This window comes from Protomyctophum bolini, assembly GCF_963924005.1.
Source record: "Protomyctophum bolini genome assembly, chromosome: 19".
NCBI lineage: Eukaryota > Metazoa > Chordata > Actinopteri > Myctophiformes > Myctophidae > Protomyctophum > Protomyctophum bolini.
The window spans coordinates 15,880,113-15,899,714 of NC_137880.1; the positions used below are offsets into that span (position 1 = coordinate 15,880,113).

Genomic DNA, 19,602 nt, shown 5'->3' on the forward strand with positions numbered 1-19,602 from the left:
ATGTGTATTCTAATGGATCCAATGTAGTAATTTAGTCACAACTTCTCACAAGCTTGTGTTACTACTTTTCACTGGTTCAATACATTGTACAGACACACTTGACAACTCTCACGTTCTCTTAAAGGACCACTTTTCAACCTATCTTCATATAATTAATCCTCACTAATGATCATGATAAAATAGCTATAGTGATCGGAAATCAGCTCCGATCACATGATTTTCAAAAGATCGGAATCGGGGAGAAAAGATCAGATTTTTAATTGTCTAATGTAAATCTCAAAGAAAAAAATAGCACTCAGTATGTGTCTCATACAGTAGGAGGGCTGTGGGCAGTTCAGAAACCTGTCCACCAGTGACATAATCGATGGGGAATCCAAGCTACTAGAAACTGAAAACTTTTGAAAAGTTGCAATGTGAAAATGGAAGCCATTGTTCTGGCAATAATAATACTCTATATTTATATATATTTTAAACATCTGCCTAACGATGATGTTCACTGGTGGACGGATTTCTGAACTGCCCACAGCCCTCCTATGAGACACTGACCAAGTAGAAATAAATCATGAACATTAGTGAGGAGAAGACCAATTATATGAAGATAGGTTGAAAAGAGATGAAGTTGTCCAAAACAGCTAAATTAGCAGATCCGCAAGCTCATGACGTGTCGCATAGCGAGGTGTTGTGAGCTTGTAAATAGGATATTTTTGCTATTTTTGTGACATCTATGTGACAAAAAAATGAGGTTTCTGCCCGACAGCCACAGTATACAAACGGAATAGTGTGTCAAATGGATGGATGCATATGGATTATCTGGATTTGTTTTCTCTCGTATGCCATGTTTACTGGTAATTCCATTTGAAAGATTAACAGATTGTGTCAATTGATGACACATTGCTTTCTCACAAAGGCTCAGGGTAGATAATGGTAGTAATAATAACACACTTTTATTTGTATATAGCACCTTTCCAGACAAGGTTTGCAATGTGCTTTACAGGGTGAAAACAGAAATCACCATCAAAAAATAAATACAATATACATAAAATAAAGCAATACAAATAAAGGCAAAAATTAAAATGAAACGGTAAATTAAGATGCATGGTACACAGTAATGAACATAATGAAACAAATGGGCTTCCATAAAACATGAAAGCAAATGCAATGTAGCCTAACACACAGTTCTACACATACAAATACAGCAAATGGTGAGAGGCTATAAACTATAGTACGTACTGTATAGCCTATACTTCAAGTCTGGAAGTCCTGTTGGTCCTGGCCTGGGCATGTGTTTGCTTGTAGATCTGCTTTTGTCACTGAGTGTTTGGCTATTTGTTGACATGCCTTGATGGTATCTGATAGATACTGTACCTATCACTAAGGTGACCAGTTCCCCCTTTGCATGGCCCTTTGCATGGGACAGTTTCTCATTTCCAAGACACTTCAGGCATCCTACAAATTAAGACCCTGTCCCAAAATTGTGACTGGCAGGCTCAAATGCCCTAATAGTTAGTCCCCTAATGGTTGGCTTTCTGTTGTAAAGCTCTCATTGTCTCTTTTCCTGCAAGATGTGTTTTTAAGCCTGTTGAAATAACATGAGAAATACTCCCTATAGTACCAAGTTGACCATAACCATATGACCAATTTTAAAACAAAATGTGAGACGCAATAATATAGACAATATTAGGCCTATGGTCGAATATGACATCAAGGCATTTAATTGTACCGTAGTTAAAGATGGTAACCACCCCCTACTTGGAATACATTTCCATCTTATTTTGAATATAACCTAGCAAAATCTTAGACAACTATGGAAGTTTGGGCAAGTGCATGGACACAGTTCTCCTGGCTAATTCCTGGCTGCTGATATTGACGCAGGACTAAAACTCTCCATCCCTTGTACTGTAATTGTGTATTATCTCCTTAGAGAGTGTTTCGATCCATGGTTGTCCATCTACATGTGACATGTGTGTCAGCCAACGCAGGGAAGCTGGAAGTACCCTCACTAAAAACGCCGGGACAACACTCCACACGTCCCAAACTCTTCTCCCTTCTGGCTCCAAAACTGTGGAATGCACTTCCCATTGCAGTCAGAACTGCAGCATCACTCCCAATCTTCCGCCGTAGTCTGAAAACCCACCTTTTCAGACTCCATCATGGCCCATAGCACTTACCCCACCCCCTTAGATAGCAATTCTGTAGACTTAGATAGCATTTGATACAGTCTTATAGCATGTTATGTAGACAGCATAAGTGCATTGTATGTGCTATTGTCATAGCACGTCATAGTACATATGTATAGCATAGTAGTATAGATGTATAGCTTATATGTATAGTTTCATTATAGATATTCCACTGTTACTTTCTTAGCTTATGCATGTTTCATGATAAATGTTTTTATGTGATGTATACCCATGCTTTTTTGTTCTTGCTTAATGTAAGTCGCTCTGGATTAAGAGCGTCTGCTAAATGCCTAAATTGTAAATTGTAAATTGTGTATGATATGCGTTTTCTTGTCTGCATCCCTTTTTGGGACATGTTCGTCAAACCTTTGTGTCGCGTTCTGGATATGCTTCCTGCTTTTGTGAACAACACAACTTGATATCCTCACACTCCGGGTCTCCAGCCTCCTGTTAGCCAAGTAACACCTTCAAATCTCACACTGATCTTGTCACAAGCGTGGCTGTACCAGGGACAGGCGTTTCCCTGCCCAGAAGACTGGCTGCCCCCTAGTGTACCGTCCCAGTATACTCTGGCACTGGGCTGTGTTGTCAGCTGGCATGTGATGGGTGACATAACTGTGGGCTTGAGTACTGTAAGTGAAGGGAAGGTGGGGGCACACAGCGAACAGCTGCCACAGGACATGAGTTAATATTCCCTGTTCCAGGTAACAGCTTTGCCACTAGTTATGTAAGCCTGGCAGCCACTGACACCAACCAGCTTTTTTTGGTGCATTTTTAGTAACCAAGGGCAGAGAGAGAGAAAGGAGAAGCATGCGAGACATACTGTAGATGGGAGTCGGATTCGAACCCGGGTCCTCGACTCCTCGTGCTCACAGGGTCAGGCAGCATACGGCCTGTGCATTAACTGGCTTAGACACCAAACCCTGCGGTTGCACAGATTAATCACTTAAGCCCTATACTCTGTTTTATATACGCCTATATCTCAGCCTGTCTCACGGGTTAGGCTAGGCTAGACAGTGAGTTTGCAGATACTAGATAGGCTATCTAGAATCTACAAATTCACAATCCGTGGGTGTCATTACTTGCGCAAGCAGAGCGCGCAAGTACTAGTTTCGCCCGGGACTCGTATGCACCGTCCCAGCCGTCCCGCCAATTTTGATGTGTATGCACCGTCCCAGCAAATTGTGCCTGATACGGCAGTGGTGCCAGATTACATACATGTATACACAGGAGCATTACCTTTAATCCTCCCAACACTAAAACATATCGTCATTACGTCACCATCGAAAACCAATTACACTCTGGCATTGGGTCCTTTACTCCACATCTTTATTACGTCATCATTGAGAGCTAGTTATACAGATGTATGTAATCTGGAACCACTGCCGTATCAGGCACAATTTGCTGGGACGGTGCATACGCATAAAAATTGGCGGGACGGCTGGGACGGTGCGTACGGCGCAAAGTAACAAATTACATAATAGTATGTGTATAACTAGCTATAAGCTATATAACTAGCTATACTGTATATAACTAGATTTGACAGTTTGTAGCGATCGGACGTACTTGCACGCTCTGCTTGCGCATGTGCAACAAGCAAGTATGCACTCGACAGAGTGCAGTTCTAGTTTATACCTATTTCCGCCGAATGTTTGACTACTTCATTTTGCCGAATGTTCGCTTGTTATGACATGCCCAGAATAGGGACACTAATGTCCGGCCACATGGTTAAATAAGTCTTTACAGTAGCAGGCGATGCATTTACTTACACTCCCATGAGAACGAATAATAAGAGGGGTGACTCAGAAGTCGAATTTCCATCTTTAGCCTCACCATTTTATATTTTAGCTGGAAATGTTCCCCTCACTTGACAGACAAAGTTGCACAACACCCGCGGCTAGCTTTGTACTGGTGTCAATGAGGAACATCAACAGGGCGCTAACACTGGAAAACTTTGAAAATTCCCGAAGAATGAATGTTGAAACTTTCTCTGCCTGCAGTGTGACAGGTGTCTAGTGAAGAGCAGCTACTGTAGCCTGCCGTGTCATCAAATTGTCACAGACCAGAATAAACCTGACAAGATTAATATACAGATTTGATACAATAGTAGCTCTGTCAGTTTTAACTTCTTAACTATCTGTTACACTAAAGGCCTATTCATAGTCTGGATTTTCGGTGGTGACCACCGCTCCGGTGGTGAGCTGACCACCGGAGCTGAAATAACGTTGAGCGGTGGTGAGTAAAAACAGAGAGAAGGGCTGGAGCGGGTCGTGACGTCATGTTGTAGTTCGCTGGTCACCTAACCACCGAAAATCCAGACTATGTATGAGCCATGACTGTCTAGTGGTTCTCAACCTGTTCTGGACCACGGAAGCCATTCAGCGAACGTGTGGCGCGTGGGGCCATTTTCAGACCTTGTTTATTTTAACGATTGATTGTGCTCTGGTGTGGAACTAACATACCTGTAGTGGCTATACAGTATAGATTACATACTATATGAGTTCCTATTTATTGGTTTTACGGTTTGCTAATTATATTCGGGGCCCACTTGAGGTATCCTCACGGCCCACAGGTGGAGAATCACTCAGACTTGAATGAGTGTTGCCATGTTATTATAAGCGACTTTGGGCATGGATTTTTGGGAGGGATTGTTTCTAAAGTGTACTTGGGCTTGTGTTTATTTGGGCTTATTTGCTTAAATGTTGTAATTATAATTTACTGGAAAACCAGTGGTTCTCAAATATTTTCAATGTCATCGACTCCCAGATTGATATGTATTTGTCCACGGACCCCCCTCCCTTATACAAATATTGTACAAGATTAGTTTGACAATAGCAAGATCACGGCAAGCCAATGTATTTGTAGGTTGAAAGTGGGATGCAGTCTTTGGGCATGTCTTCATAGACCTGGTTGCTTGGCAACACTGACTTTGTTTTGTGAACCCTCATGCAGGCCCGGCTGTTCCTGTCGGTGTGGACGTGCAGGTGGAGAGTTTGGACAGCATATCGGAGGTAGACATGGTAAGTGGCTTTTCATAGGCATAGGCTTATGCTGAAGGTTACACACCCGAACAATGCAGTGTACAGGATATATAGCAAGAGAATGGAGGCGATTAGGTTCCATCGCACATTTGCACAATGTTACAGGTTGCATAAAGTGTTTGTGCTTGTAGTACAGACCTGGACCTTGAATCCTGACGGGCGGCTCCGCTGATCTGGAGTCAGATAAAAGTGGTATGTGTGTTTGTGACAGTAGGCTATACTCTTATTAACCTACAAGGTTTATTTAATGTATGTAGGCTTTAGTAGGCTAGCCGCTACTTTATGAAACAAGTTGGTAAAGTTGTAGACTTTGCGTGCGTTATTACGCACGCACGCACGCATGCGCGCGCACGCACACACACACACACACACACACACACACACACACACACACACACACACACACACACACACACACACATCCAGTCCCCGATGATCACACGGTAACCACGTTACCATCAGTTTACGTCCTAAAGTCCTAACTATTATATTACTCAAAGTATATATTTTTATGGTGTTAAATATGCAAAAGTTATGCAACTTCTCCGCCCATTCGCATCGAGTCTACCGAATTAGAGTGTGAATGCGACTTTAGTCAACCAAACCGTGCACAAAGCTGTGCACACACAAAGTGTGCTCTTCTCACAGCCATCGCAGGGCTGGCACTGATAATGTAATAGTAGAACAAAATAGAACATCATTTACATACATAATTATGGAACGTAAGTACGTAACATTGTTCTGTCTAAGATGGACATATTCACTGCCTTCATTCAGCATTTATTTCAATTATTAGGCAGTTATGGTAGGCACTCGGCTCTATTTTCTTCTGCTCCTTCAGACTTGGAATATTTTACCTGTGGATATTAGATCCATTTCATAACTGTGTAAGCATGCCCTGTGCTGTCTTCTTACTTTGAGATGGACAGCTCTTGTTATCACTGTTGCTGTCAAATGTTTTAAACTCACTGTTAGCACCAGGGCTAAGACACACAGCGGGAGGTTTACGGGTAAGGAAATGAGTTACATATAGCAGCCTTTCCTTTCCGATGAAAGGCTTAGAATGAATTAAAAACATTGTGTTTCCATATTTCCCATGACGCTAAGCATGCCCTGTCTTCTTACTTTGACTGTCAGGAACCAGACTTAAATAGGACCCAAAAGCAGGCAGTCCCAAAACAATCTTTGACAGGTTTTATTATCAAGCTAGGGAAGGGAATTAGCAACGGGGGCAAAGGTACCCGGCAGGGACGTCGTCGGAGTGTCGGTTCCGAGAGGGGTTTAGCAAGCCGTAGTCAGAGGGTTCGGTCCATATCCGTACACATGTGCTTACTTAGAGATGAACCAGGTGCAGGTGTGCTCCCACTGGCATGGGCGAGACATTGACAGCTCTTATCAGTGTTTTAAACTCACTGTTTTAAACATACTTTGAATTGACTATCTAATAATGTCTATGGTCATTTGCTTTTACCTATAATTGGCCACTTGGTATTTGGCTGCTTTCAACCTTGCTTCCCTAATTTGGGCATGCCATTATAGGTGAAACCATTTGGAAAATACCAAACTTTTTCCAAGCTCACAACGTGTTGTATTGGAATGTGTTGTGAGATTGCAGCTATTTTCACTATTCTTCGTACAACGAAGTATATACTGTAGGGCTGAAGTGGTTAGGACACCTCATGGTGCTGATGTTTTTCAGGGTTTGCATTGTATATTGTATGGTTTACTGTTTATGTTTGTGAATTCCATTTTTGTTTAGCAGTGCACCACACAATGACCTGTGTGTTCCTATGTACATGATTGGAGTATGTGTGTTGACTATGTATGTTTGAATAGTATGAACAGCTGCAATACTGCTGGGCGACCTAAAGTGACACTGTTGAGCAGCATTAAAACAGGCGCGCACACACGCACGCACGCACGCACACACACACACACGCACACACACACACACACACACACACACACACACACACACACACACACACACACACACACACACACACACACACACACACACACACACACACACACACACACACGCACACTAACAACGAAGCATTACAACCATTCTTCATTAACAGCATGGGAGTGGACACCTCATTGGTCAGCTCATGAGTACTAAACTGATTAAGGCACCATCTGTATCCCATCATCGTCAATGGAGCTGCCAGCCGAGCTGGGATCATTTACACTAGAGCTTTACCCAGATCGTATTCTGTCAACAGTCAATGACACGCAACAACATGCTTCTTTTAGTCCTGCTCAGGATAATGGAGCATAAACAAACAAAGATAAATATGCCATTTTTAGCTACAGCCCCTTCATCTGTTGTTTCCAGCTGGATAACCAGACAGAGCTTCCTAAACTTCTACAGCTCGAGACCCAGAAGATAAATTTGGTGTCGGGCCGGAACCAGACCTTGAATGAACCACTAACTCCTAGCCCAAACGTAGAGGTTTTTTTCGATTCTGACGAATCTCTCTACGAGAGTCTAAACGTTTTACCCCCCCCATAACGTCGCGAAGAGCAACATTTGTGCCTCAAAATCACTCTTACCTTGTACAAATGCAAAATCTAAGCTGCTTTTAATTTTGCCCCACTTGTTTGTGAGGTGTTCGTCACCATATTAAACACCGAAACCGCTTATTTTTCCAGTAAAAAGGGTATTTTAATCCACTCTGTCTCGGAATCCTCCATTGTAAATGCGCAACAGAACATTGGCCGCGCCCCTAGCGGCCAGGGTTCTCTTGCGCATTTACAATGTAGAGAAAACCAAGATGGCCGCCAGATTCCGAGACAGAGTATGGACAGAGGGGATTAAAATGTATTGAAAAATAAGCGGTTTCGGTGTTTAATATGGTTACGAACACCTCACAAACAAGTGGGGCAAAATTAAAAGCAGTTTAGATTTTGCATTTGTACAAAGGTAAGAGTGATTTTCAGGCACAAACGTTGCTCTTCGCAACGTTATGGGGGGGTAAAATGTTTGGGCTAACTAACGCCCATGTATGTGTGTGTTAGGCTGCACAACAGTGAGACTTGGTTTTGAAAACCAACCAAATGCAATTTCTTTGCTCAGACACAGCAGCCCACCTAGCCACCCAGCCAGCCAGCTATAGGCACACACAGAGCTACTTAAGGAAGTGGTTGCACCACTTAAAAATCATATGGACAGTATACTTGAGACAGTCAGTCAGCTACAGACAGTGCCGGTCTGCCGAATTTATAGGAATTGAGGCCCTTGGGCTAGAGTAATTTATAGGGCCCTTGTGGCCATGCGGCAGGCTTGTTTTGGCCGAAAACATCTGGGGGGAGCGGCAATATCATCCTAATAAAACTAAATGTACAATAACTATTACAATTTCATCATTATTATTATTTTTGAAACCCCCCCCCCACACACACACACACACACACACACACACCCTGTGGTAAATCCTGCCCTGGGTGTTACAGTTTGAAGGCAATAAAGTAAAATAAAAAATAAAAATGTACAGACTTGACATACCACAAGCCTACAAACCAGTTGTTCCTCGGAGCCATTAATTCAGAGACATAAACATGATGTCTTACATAACACCATGTCTCTGCAGTGGGTGCCAGTAGAATGCCTCACTCCCAGCAGGCTTTCTTCCACCCCATGTCTCCCTTTATGTAATGATGTGAGGAGAATGGCATGGATGGAGGATATGTTCTCCCATGTCGAGAGGCAGAGCCATGACGCTTCAGGAGCATATAGCATGTGTGTGCATTGCAAGGGGGGGGGGGGGGGGGGGGGGGTTGAAGTAATTTGGTCACGGACCCCCATATGAAAATATCTTATGCCAGGGACAGCCATAAATAAAGATTTGTGTTGTTGAAATGATTCAAAATGATCCCCCCCTTGAAATATATAAATGAAAAAAAAAAAGCCTAGATCTACAAGCTGGCAGCATATGTTCCATGCTCAGTTAACATATGTTCCATGCTTAGAGTATGTCGACACCATATACTAAACAATCCATACAAGTGGTCGCTGTCAGGTAAACCTCATATGTCCAAAAGCGTTCCTTTTTTATTACTATTTAAAACAATAATCGCATTGCGACGTGTTTGTGAGCTTGTAGATTTTCAGTACTTTCGTGCGACACTTGTTCAATGAGGTAATTTACAGAAATATATTAAAAGGGGAAATATGGAGATACAAGGTTTCTGTCCAACAGTGATGTTGATAATCCAGAAAGCACATGCAGGGTCAGAGCAGGGTAATCCCAGTGCAGTAAGCCAGTGAGTTTCCAGGCAGAAACAGTGGTGAGCCAGCCACACACATAGCTCCGTAAGGGAAAAACCTATAGCCTAAGGCAAAATAAATTATCTAATTTGAATTATTCTTTAAGTAGCATGTAATGTGTCAGGGGTTATTCATGATTCTGAATCCATTCAAGCATTAGTTTTGCATGAAAAACGCTCCTTGGGCTAAATTTGGCCATAGCCACTTGCCCTTAATGTGCCCAAATGTGCTGACCTCATCACATTTGGGCACATTTGGGCAAAAGGCTATGGCGATTTTTAAAAATACTATATATTTTAATATATAATATATTTTTAACATGTTATTTGGATGAATAAGGATCATAAAAACCTTGAACGATTATTAATGCAATTTATTTTGAGTCAAATCTTAGATCTACTACTATTCTTTCATTGAGAAATGTACACAGTGTACACACTACACACCCTGTTGTCAGGTGGGACACCTACTGGTTGACAAGTAGTACTGAATGAAGATCATGTAAACCCTAACCCATAAACCCTGCCAAGAGAGAATTGCAACGCTTTGCCTGTTGGATGAGCAGTAAACTACATTTGTCACTGTCAGTTTGGAGGCAGTTCCATAACTAAGCCCTGCTGTAGGAATGCCAACGTTTTCAAACTTGTGAAAATAGCAGTTTCACAATGATGTTTCACTCAAAAAACACCTCAGAATTGTACTTATTTACAGTACTTTACAGCACTGCTTTCATCTGATCATTTGTGTCTTCTCCGTGCGTCCTGCGGCTGTAGGACTTCACCATGACGCTGTACCTGAGACACTACTGGAAGGACGAGCGGCTGGCCTTCCCCAGCACCACCAACAAGAGCATGACGTTCGACGGCCGCCTGGTCAAGAAGATCTGGGTGCCCGACGTCTTCTTCGTCCACTCCAAGAGGTCCTTCATCCACGACACCACCACGGACAACATCATGCTGCGCGTCTTCCCCGACGGACACGTGCTCTACAGCCTGAGGTGAGGTGGATGTTGTACTGTTGTGATATGGCACAAGTATTCTATAAACATAAATATTGGATTGGGAAAAATTGGTATTGAAAGATACTCAAAATCAAATGATCGGATCGGGAGTAAAAACAAACGTGATCGGGACATCCCTACTGATAATCACCTGGAATGTAGTGAGTTGAGGCATTATTACATTTTCGGTTCCACAGATACATATTGTGAAAAGATGGCAGATGGCTCCACAGCTTGTCAGTCACTTCACTGTCATCTGGAGACCCACCCCCAAACAATCATGTTGGAACCCTCCTGGGGGTCCTCCTGACCCACAGGTTGAGGTTCTGATATACTATATATATTTGTCCAAGTAACTGTGAGAGCGAAAACTACAAAGAGGCGTTTCCAGTTTGAATGCAGTTTGTTTTGTGTTGATTGTATTATTTTGTTCTTGTTCAGGGCTCTGGTGGCCTTCCTGAGCCATGAGTTCAGTATGGGGTCTCCGTAGCCCCGGGCTTTGAGTATATAATATCTCATTAGTGCTGCAGGGATATTATCCACTCCTGGTGTCCCTGTTTTGGGCATGTCATTACAGGCGACAATTTCCCCTAAATAAAAAAATAATAATACAAAATGTGTATATCAGTGTTTCTCAAACTTTTTAAATTTCAAGGACTCCTATAACTCTAAGAGTGTGCACACACTCGGCGTTACAGACCTGTAAAGGTCCATTTGGAACCCCCTCAAGGTACCCTTGCGGACCCCACTTTGAGAACCACTGGCAGAAATGGCAGATCTGCAAGCTCACAACGCTTGTGGTGAGCGTGTACATTTTCAGCGTTCACTGTATGCCACAATATACCTACAGTATAGGGCTTAAGTGGTTGTACAGATTCAGATTGATATTGTGGCACACATTCATATTCTGTGTCACATTCAGTGATAACTTTATTTCACAAGTCCACAGATTTTACTGTTACGAGAACAGGGTGAAGAACAGAGACATAAAGAAATAAGGAAAACAAATTCAGATAACAATAAGGCACAATGCCATATCTATATAGATCAGATACACAGAACCACCACAAAATACTCTGCCCAGGCTCTGGACAAGGCCCAAATTAGCCAATTGATCACACCTAATCACCCCTATAACTCCATATATGGAGCTGGCCTGTTCTTATATCACAATGATATTCTGACATTCATATTTGGGCATGCCTGACAAAGAACTCCATATGTATATGGGCATAAGTGTGTGTGTGTGTGTGTGTGTGTGTGTGTGTTTCGCCCCACCGACTTCAAATTTGACACACGTGCTCCACACCACCACGGGGAGTGCAGTGCCCGGTGTCGAGTCCGTCGGATAGCCGGTTGTCCAGAGCCAGCACAAAAGCCATAATAACTAAGTGGGGCATGCATTCCCAACTTGCATCGTTCCAAGTAGGCCAGTGCCCAACGGTCCCCGCTCTAGTATCAGTAATGGAGAAATATACAATATATCATAATTACACATGAAGCTGTTAAAATAGTAATGAAATGAGCCAGAAGAGTTCCTATGCAGGTAGTGATAAAAACAGCAGCACATACTGTACTACAGTATAGCAGAGCCATTCTGAATCGCTCTTCTCTCAATTGACAGACTACCAGACTTTTACCCAAATCTTAGAACAGCTCAAATTCTGTCTTCCATACAATAGTTTTAGTTGATAACACAAGAAAGTTGAGTTTTTATGATGTGTATGTTTGTTGTTCTTTTTTTTTTTTTTTTCAACCAGGGTCACAGTGACGTCTGCCTGCAATATGGATTTCAGCCGTTTTCCTTTGGACTCACAGACATGCACTCTGGAACTGGAGAGCTGTAAGTTCTTAAACACAAGACGCCAGCTTTTAGGGAAACCAAAAGACTATGCCCTATATATCTTGGGCACGCCTTATACCCTTTATCCCTATACTATAGCCGATATACATTGACACGTTGTGAACTTGTAGATCAGCCATTTGAACTATTTAAAAATGTTTTTCAAAATAGTAAAAAATGGCAAATAAGTTTAGGGATAAGGGCTAAGGGATGGTGCAAGATATAGCCCTATTTCTCATCTCCAAACTCTTGAATACCATATGCTACTAAGCCCCACTAATATTACTACTAATATTAACTCATTTTGGGCGGGAACCCCTTTTGGTGTTAGCATTATGTTATGCTTTAGCTATTGAAAAATAGCAGATCTACAAGCTCATAGTGCGCCATCGAGTGGCGCGCTACGAGCTTGTAGGTCTGCTATCTTTGAAAAATCGAAGAACAAATGACATAGAAACATAGCTTTTTCAGAAAACTGTCAGTAGGTAGAAGACATTTTTAGAATCTGATCTCATGGGTTAATTATAATACGGTCCTGCTACACAGATGCGTACACAGACGAGGACCTGATGCTGTACTGGAAGAGTGGTGACGAGTCCCTGAGCACCGATGACAAGATCTCCCTTTCTCAGTTCCTCATCCAGAAGTTCCACACCAGCTCCAGACTGGCGTACTACAGCAGCACAGGTACGCCAGGATACATGACATCATATGACCCATTTAGCTCAGCGGTTCCCAAACAGTGGCGCAAATCTCTTTTTTTAATAAATGTTTTTTTTTTGTGGCTTTCGCCTTTATTTTATATTTTTTAATGGAGGGACAGACAGGCTGACGGGAAATGGGGAGAGAGATGGGGGGGGGGGCGACATGCAGTAAAGGCCGTCGAGATTGGCAGTCGAACCCGCGGCACACTGCCAGACTGGATTACCAGCCAAGGTGCCTGGACCATTGAGCCCTGGCCCAGGCCACAGCGAACATTTTTAACGGGATTGTGACATTTAAAAAAAGGTTTTGTAATTTTTCTTAATTTTTTTCTGAGCTCAATTGCACCCAAAAAAAACAGAACTTTTAACATTCAGTAGCCTAGATTTTCTGTGGTCTGCGGGTTTCTGGCTCAAACAAGAGCTCTGATTTTCCTGATGACTAAATCCCATCAATGTGATTTGCCAACAGATGTCACTGTTTTCACTGTTTTGCCTGTTTTCATTGTGGCTCAAAAGGCTTCAGAACATAGTGAAAACCCCAGACCGCAGAATATCCACTGAATGTTCAAAGTTCAGGTTTTTTTTGGTGTAATTGAGGTCATAAAACCAAAAAAAAAAAAAAAAAAAAAAAGTTTGTCATGAAACCTTGAACTCAAATATTTGCTTCGGGGGGTCCCTGGAACAACATATTTTCAGATGGGGGGGGGGGGTCCGCGGCCAAATACAGATAAACTCATGATTTAGAAGACATTTTCTAGAATCTGGTCTCAGGTCAATTAATTAACACCAGAGGCACTCCACCACACTACATCATTTCAGACTACCAACATCATCGGTCAAAGATGTCTGTATTTGGGAGCTGGAGTGGTCGCCACAATAAAGTATTTGACATAGAGACCAACTTCTGCCTGAACACGCCTTCTGCACAGCTTCTTCCAGAACGACATGCTCTGAAGCTGGGAGGTCAGGGTTCGATGCATACCAAAGACTGTAAAGATGGGCCCCAATGCCTCCCTGCCTGGCATTCAGCATCAATGGGTTGGATTGGGGGGTCAAATCAACTAATTAAATTATTCCTGAGTGTGGCACGGCTGTGGCTCACCGCTCCAAGATATGGGTCAAATACGGAGAACAAATTTCACTGCAGTAAGGTGTGTGACAAATTGTACGACTTTGATGCAGCCTTTGCCTTCAATAGAGAGCTGTACATATTTGCGGCTGCCAACTCAATAACCTTCAATGATGACCTTCTCCTGGAATAAGGCTATCATGTACAATGTACATCTTAGACTTAGGTCCTAAAACATATGTACATACGGTCAGAAACAGTCGGATCTCCCGCACACATAACATCTGATGGGAACTGGCAGCCTCGACTACCAACAGAAACAGAGAAAAAACTGTATTAAAAAAATATATATATATAAAATAAAAACAGCTGCCCGGCACAGATTCATAAACAACATATCACATTCCATAATTCTCTTCTGTGTTTTTTTTTTTTTTACAGTTTAACAACTAATAAGAACGCCTCTTGTTCTGTTATTTGGAGATGTTTTATAAGCAAGAACATAAATTAACTACCGTGGTTTTCAGAGATTTTTTTTTTGCCTAATCTTTTATTGGATTCAGAAAAAAAGATTGAGAAATGCTGCTCACTCATCAGAACCGTCAGCAGTCATCAGCTGGGTGAAGCTGAAAACTTCACCCAGTGGGATTCACCAGGTCCCCCTTTACCCCAATAATGTGATCATGAAAATAAAAAGAATCAACGTCTAAAAGAACAGCCTTCATCCCCCTCTCCTCTTCCTCAGGCTGGTACAATCGCCTGTACATCAACTTCACGCTGCGTCGACACATCTTCTTCTTCCTGCTCCAGACCTATTTTCCTGCTACTCTGATGGTCATGCTGTCCTGGGTGTCCTTCTGGATCGACCGCAGGGCTGTGCCAGCCAGAGTCTCACTAGGTATACGCACGCACGCACAGACAGACAGACAGACAGACAACTGTCTACTTCAAAAAAATAATAATTGCCCTTTTCTATTGTGTCAAGCTCACAACAAATCACATTGCGATAAGTGAGCGTGTAGATGGCCATTTCCTCGCTGCGGTGCGACACTGTTAAACTTGATATAATATCAGTTTTGTCCTATGTCATTTAATTTGTTGTTCAGGCATCACCACAGTGCTCACCATGTCCACCATCATCACTGGAGTCAACGCCTCCATGCCCAGGGTGTCCTACATCAAAGCCGTGGACATTTACCTCTGGGTCAGTTTCGTCTTCGTCTTCCTGTCCGTGCTGGAGTACGCCGCTGTCAACTATCTGACCACCGTTAGGGACGGAAAAGAACGGAAGCTCAGAGAGAAAGTGAAAGCTCTGCCACGTCAGGTATGGTGGAATGATTCTTTTTCATGATCTAATTTATGATTCAAAGTAGGCTTGCGTTAATTGCGACCGTATGTCACAGATTACTATGAAAACCTGTCAGTCCGTCCGTCTGTCGATCCGTCACGCCTCCATATATGGTTGTCAGTCCATCACGCCTCGTGACACGTCACGCCACCATAAGGTCGTCAGTCAGTCATGCCTCGTGACACGCTCCATATATGGCCGTCTCTATTATATGACGATCACGACACTGACCTCATCAAACCCCGGATAGCCATACATGGAGAAGACTGGATTATCACCTAGATCTGCATCTACATCTAACCTCAAACTCTTTAGTCTCCATATATGGAGCTGACCTATGTTGATTCCACCCCACCCGTCCTTCCTTTTCGATGTCTCCCTTTTTGATACCTGTCCATTCAAACTCTAGACGGGCCCGCCCCAAAGTTATTAGTGTAGCCGTACCCGGCAGCTGGCGAAAACTAGAGTTATCAACAGGCCCGAAAGTTAAGGCCCGGCCCTACCTGGACCCTCATCAAACCATGTACACTCAAGACACTGCCCCCGCTGCCACCCTTAGATCTCCATATATGGAGCTGACCTGTTCTGACATTCCATATGTTGATCTGACCTCATAAAACCCTGTACACTCAAGACACTCAAAGAATATATTTCACAAATTGGATTGGATGCCTCTTGTTTCTATTTGCAAACACTTTCAGAATATTGCCTTGATGAGCCTGAAGCTTAATATACTGGTGTCACAGCTGCAACTAGAGTTGTGTGCTCCACTTATGTTCTTCTTCACCACTATTGTTGTGGGATCACTGGGCTTTCATCCTCACAAAAGGTTGAAAGGGTAGTAGCCTATATTAAGCCTTTTTAATTTCCTAGCTAAATCACAGAAAAACAGCTAGAACGCACAGTAAAAAAAACCCAAAACAGTGACACATTGCTGAAGAATCAAGCAGCATCAGCAGACAGTGAAACAAAACATAAAAACTCAAGCCAAGGTAGTATAAGTGGGTCTTAATGCGAGATTTAAAAGTCTCGATGGAAGGGGCCAGTTTGACGTGGGAGGGGAGTGCATTCCATAATGTGCGGGCTACGATAGAAAAGGCTTCACCTATCTGGTCTTTAAGCGGGTCTTCTTTGTGACCTTAAGATTTAACTGGCCCGCAGACCGCAGTGACCTTGGGGGAGTATAAACATCAATACGTTCTGAGAGATACTGAGGTGCCAAACCATTCAGTGATTTAAAAACAAACAAACAATCTTAAAATCAATTCTGAATCGAACAGGCAGCCAGTGAAGTGTACAGTATATGGTCACGCCTGCGAGTTCCTGTCATAGGAGACGTGCCGCATCATTTTGGACTAACTGAAGCCGAGCAATGGAGGCTTGGTTTAAGCCAATATAAAGTGCATTACAGTAGTCCAAACGAGTGGAGGTAAAGGTATGGATAACACGCTCAGATTCACTAAAAGAGCACAGACTTGATTTGAGCAAGCATAGCCCCAGATGATACAACTACAAGCATGGCAATTGTTTTTGTGGTGTGTTTGAATAGATGACATTTTATTCATTTTTGTACTTCATCTACAGTACGTGAACCATTTACTGTGCCATTTGCCTAATTTCATAACTTACCTTACCCCAACCATTAAAAGATGATAGAAATAAAAAACAAAACATATCTGTTTATTGTACACAATGCAATATTGAATGCAATGATATGGTGTGTCCTGTAAGCCCATGTGGGCTGGGCGCCTTTGGTGCATGACACAAAAATAAAGAAATCTATCTATATAGTAAATATATATATTATATTTTTGAACAGATGTCTTAATTGAGTAAGTGAACGGTCGTGCTTTGTGTAAATGGCCGTCGTGAGGTTGAAAGAGTAGCCTACTGTTCTTTTTAGATTCCACGGCACCAGCGCCATGGGGGAGGGAGGGCGCACACAGCCACACACACACACACACACACACACACACACACACACACACACAAACACTGGACCCAGCGTGTAGGCGCACTGTAGTAAATAACTGTAGTAAATATAGGCGAATAATAATGTGCATGGGATGGATTAGTGCGTGAGTGTGAATTGCGCACACTCGCAATTGCAGCTGGAGGGCGACGCGACACACACACACACACACACACACACACACACACACACACACACACACAGCGATGTATGGATAAATCACAGAGTTGGGAAATGCGCACGCAAGCACATAAAGAAGCAATGATGCACTTGCGTGCAAACGATTAAATGTGTTCAGATATGCAGCTGCTTAACTGATTCGGTGTCGTTTGCACGACTGGCTCGCAAATGTTTGGCGTCACGCGTGCGTTCAGAAAGTGCGGTGCGTTTTCTTTTTGGCATGATGCGTTTTTTGGGGGGTGATGGCAGAGTATTCCAGTCCAAGCATGAGTCGTTGTTGTTTGTTGTTGGTGGAGTGGGAGACAGTGCAGAGTAGTTCACAGGTCACATCATACACAGGAGCAGTGAAAGGGGGAGGATCCTTCGGATGGCTGGCCTCTGTGCTGGTGGAGAAGTGTAGTAAGTTTGGCCGTGGGATCGTGTGGTGATGTAAAAACAATATTTGTACAGTAAAATACATCGGTAAAATCGGTAAAATGTAGCCTAGCCGGATTGTGGGAGCGTGCAGATTTTTTTTGGCATGGAGAGATGTGTGCTAATAGTGTGGCTCGGTCGGAGATAGACCACAGATAAATAAACGGATAAACGGCTGTGCTGTCTATTAGGAGACACACACACACGCTGTGCCAAATTGTATAGGGCACTTTTTGTTGTGTTGCGGCGGTAGCTAGAGGAAGCATGCCAGTGGGTAACGGTGAGAACGGTGGCCTGTTAAGGGACGGAGGTGTGTGAGGGTGCAAGGTTAATTCACTAATAAATTCATTATTAATCATTAATGTGTCAAATGGGAAAAAGGGCTCCGTTAAGACCTCCATATAATTATGGTCCATGCCTGTGTGAAAAGTGGGAGTGATTTGTGCAGTTAATGATGAGGTAACGCGCTGTTTTTGACATTCAGACATTGTTAGAATTATTAGATAGATATGCCATTTTGACAGTATGGTATGGCAAACCTGTTCATGCTCATTGTCACAAGACACCCACGATCATTTGTATTCAATTTGGTTGCATTTCTATAAGAAACAGTGGCATTTTTACTAGCGTTTGTGGCACCGCTAAGTGAAATCGCTTTTGGTGAAATGTGTGATTCAAATCTGGGGCATATATACTCAACTTCTTTACATGACCAATGACCATAATCTGTTTACTCTGTGACTCATACCCCCCAGGCCGCGTCACAGTCACTCCCCTGTACCTGTGGCATGTCCCACGCCAGGACCATGATGCTGGACGGGACGTACAGTGAGGTGGACACCAACAGCCTGGCCGGGTACACGCAGTCTCCCGGACACGTGAGCGAGGAGGACCCGCCAGAGAAGCAGCCGGAACACATGGTGGTGCACCTGGCCCTGGATACCGAGTCCAATAAGGCCACCAAAAAGAAAGGCCTTCTCGGATTCCGGTTCCGGATAGAGAACACTCACACCATAGACACGTACTCTCGCGTTATTTTCCCTGGTTCTTACATTTTCTTTAACCTGATCTATTGGTCAGTCTACTGCTGAGTGTCCCCATCTTAATCGAAATTAGCCGATCTACAAGCTCACAATGTGTCACGATGTGACACGCTGCAAGCTTGTAGATCTAGCCGATCTAGCTATGTTGAACATTTTTGGCAAGGATGCCAAGTCAAAAGTGGTTAACACAGTCTGTGATGGAACAAGACGCTGATTTTTTTCCCCATCTTGCATACTGAAGACTGCGCACTAACAGGCCCATGTGGGTGACCCTCCATGTCAGGCGCAAACAGACAATTTCATGAGCAAGGAATATCTCAAGTCTCTGTGCTGGACTGGACTGCCTTGTTCAGCTTCCCTCTGTTGTATCATTGTATGAGCACAACATGGCTCACGTTCCTAACCACTTGACTTCCACATGTAATGTATAGCCTGTGGAGGCTTTTATCATCACGCTGACAAACTGTACCGTCGCTCTGGAACAGAAACAGTGACTCTGGAGAAAGTGGCAAATTACTGAAAATTCTGAAATGCATCA

General features: G+C 43.1%; 1 protein-coding gene across 1 annotated transcript in view; it reads left to right on the top strand.

The window, feature by feature from the left end:
- The window catches only part of LOC308333889 (gamma-aminobutyric acid receptor subunit rho-2-like), a gene marked incomplete at its 5' end in the record, with an annotated part of 29,153 nt that extends 9,913 nt beyond the window's left edge, over positions 1–19,240 (top strand). Inside the window, 7 exons of the mRNA XM_080790403.1 lie at positions 5,130–5,197; positions 10,265–10,488; positions 12,252–12,334; positions 12,881–13,021; positions 14,853–15,005; positions 15,214–15,431; positions 18,777–19,240. Of these exons, the coding sequence (XP_080646529.1) occupies positions 5,130–5,197; positions 10,265–10,488; positions 12,252–12,334; positions 12,881–13,021; positions 14,853–15,005; positions 15,214–15,431; positions 18,777–19,112 (1,223 nt within the window). The 3' untranslated portion in view covers positions 19,113–19,240. The remainder of the gene's footprint in view (positions 1–5,129; positions 5,198–10,264; positions 10,489–12,251; positions 12,335–12,880; positions 13,022–14,852; positions 15,006–15,213; positions 15,432–18,776) is intronic.
- Positions 19,241–19,602: the final 362 nt, after the last annotated feature.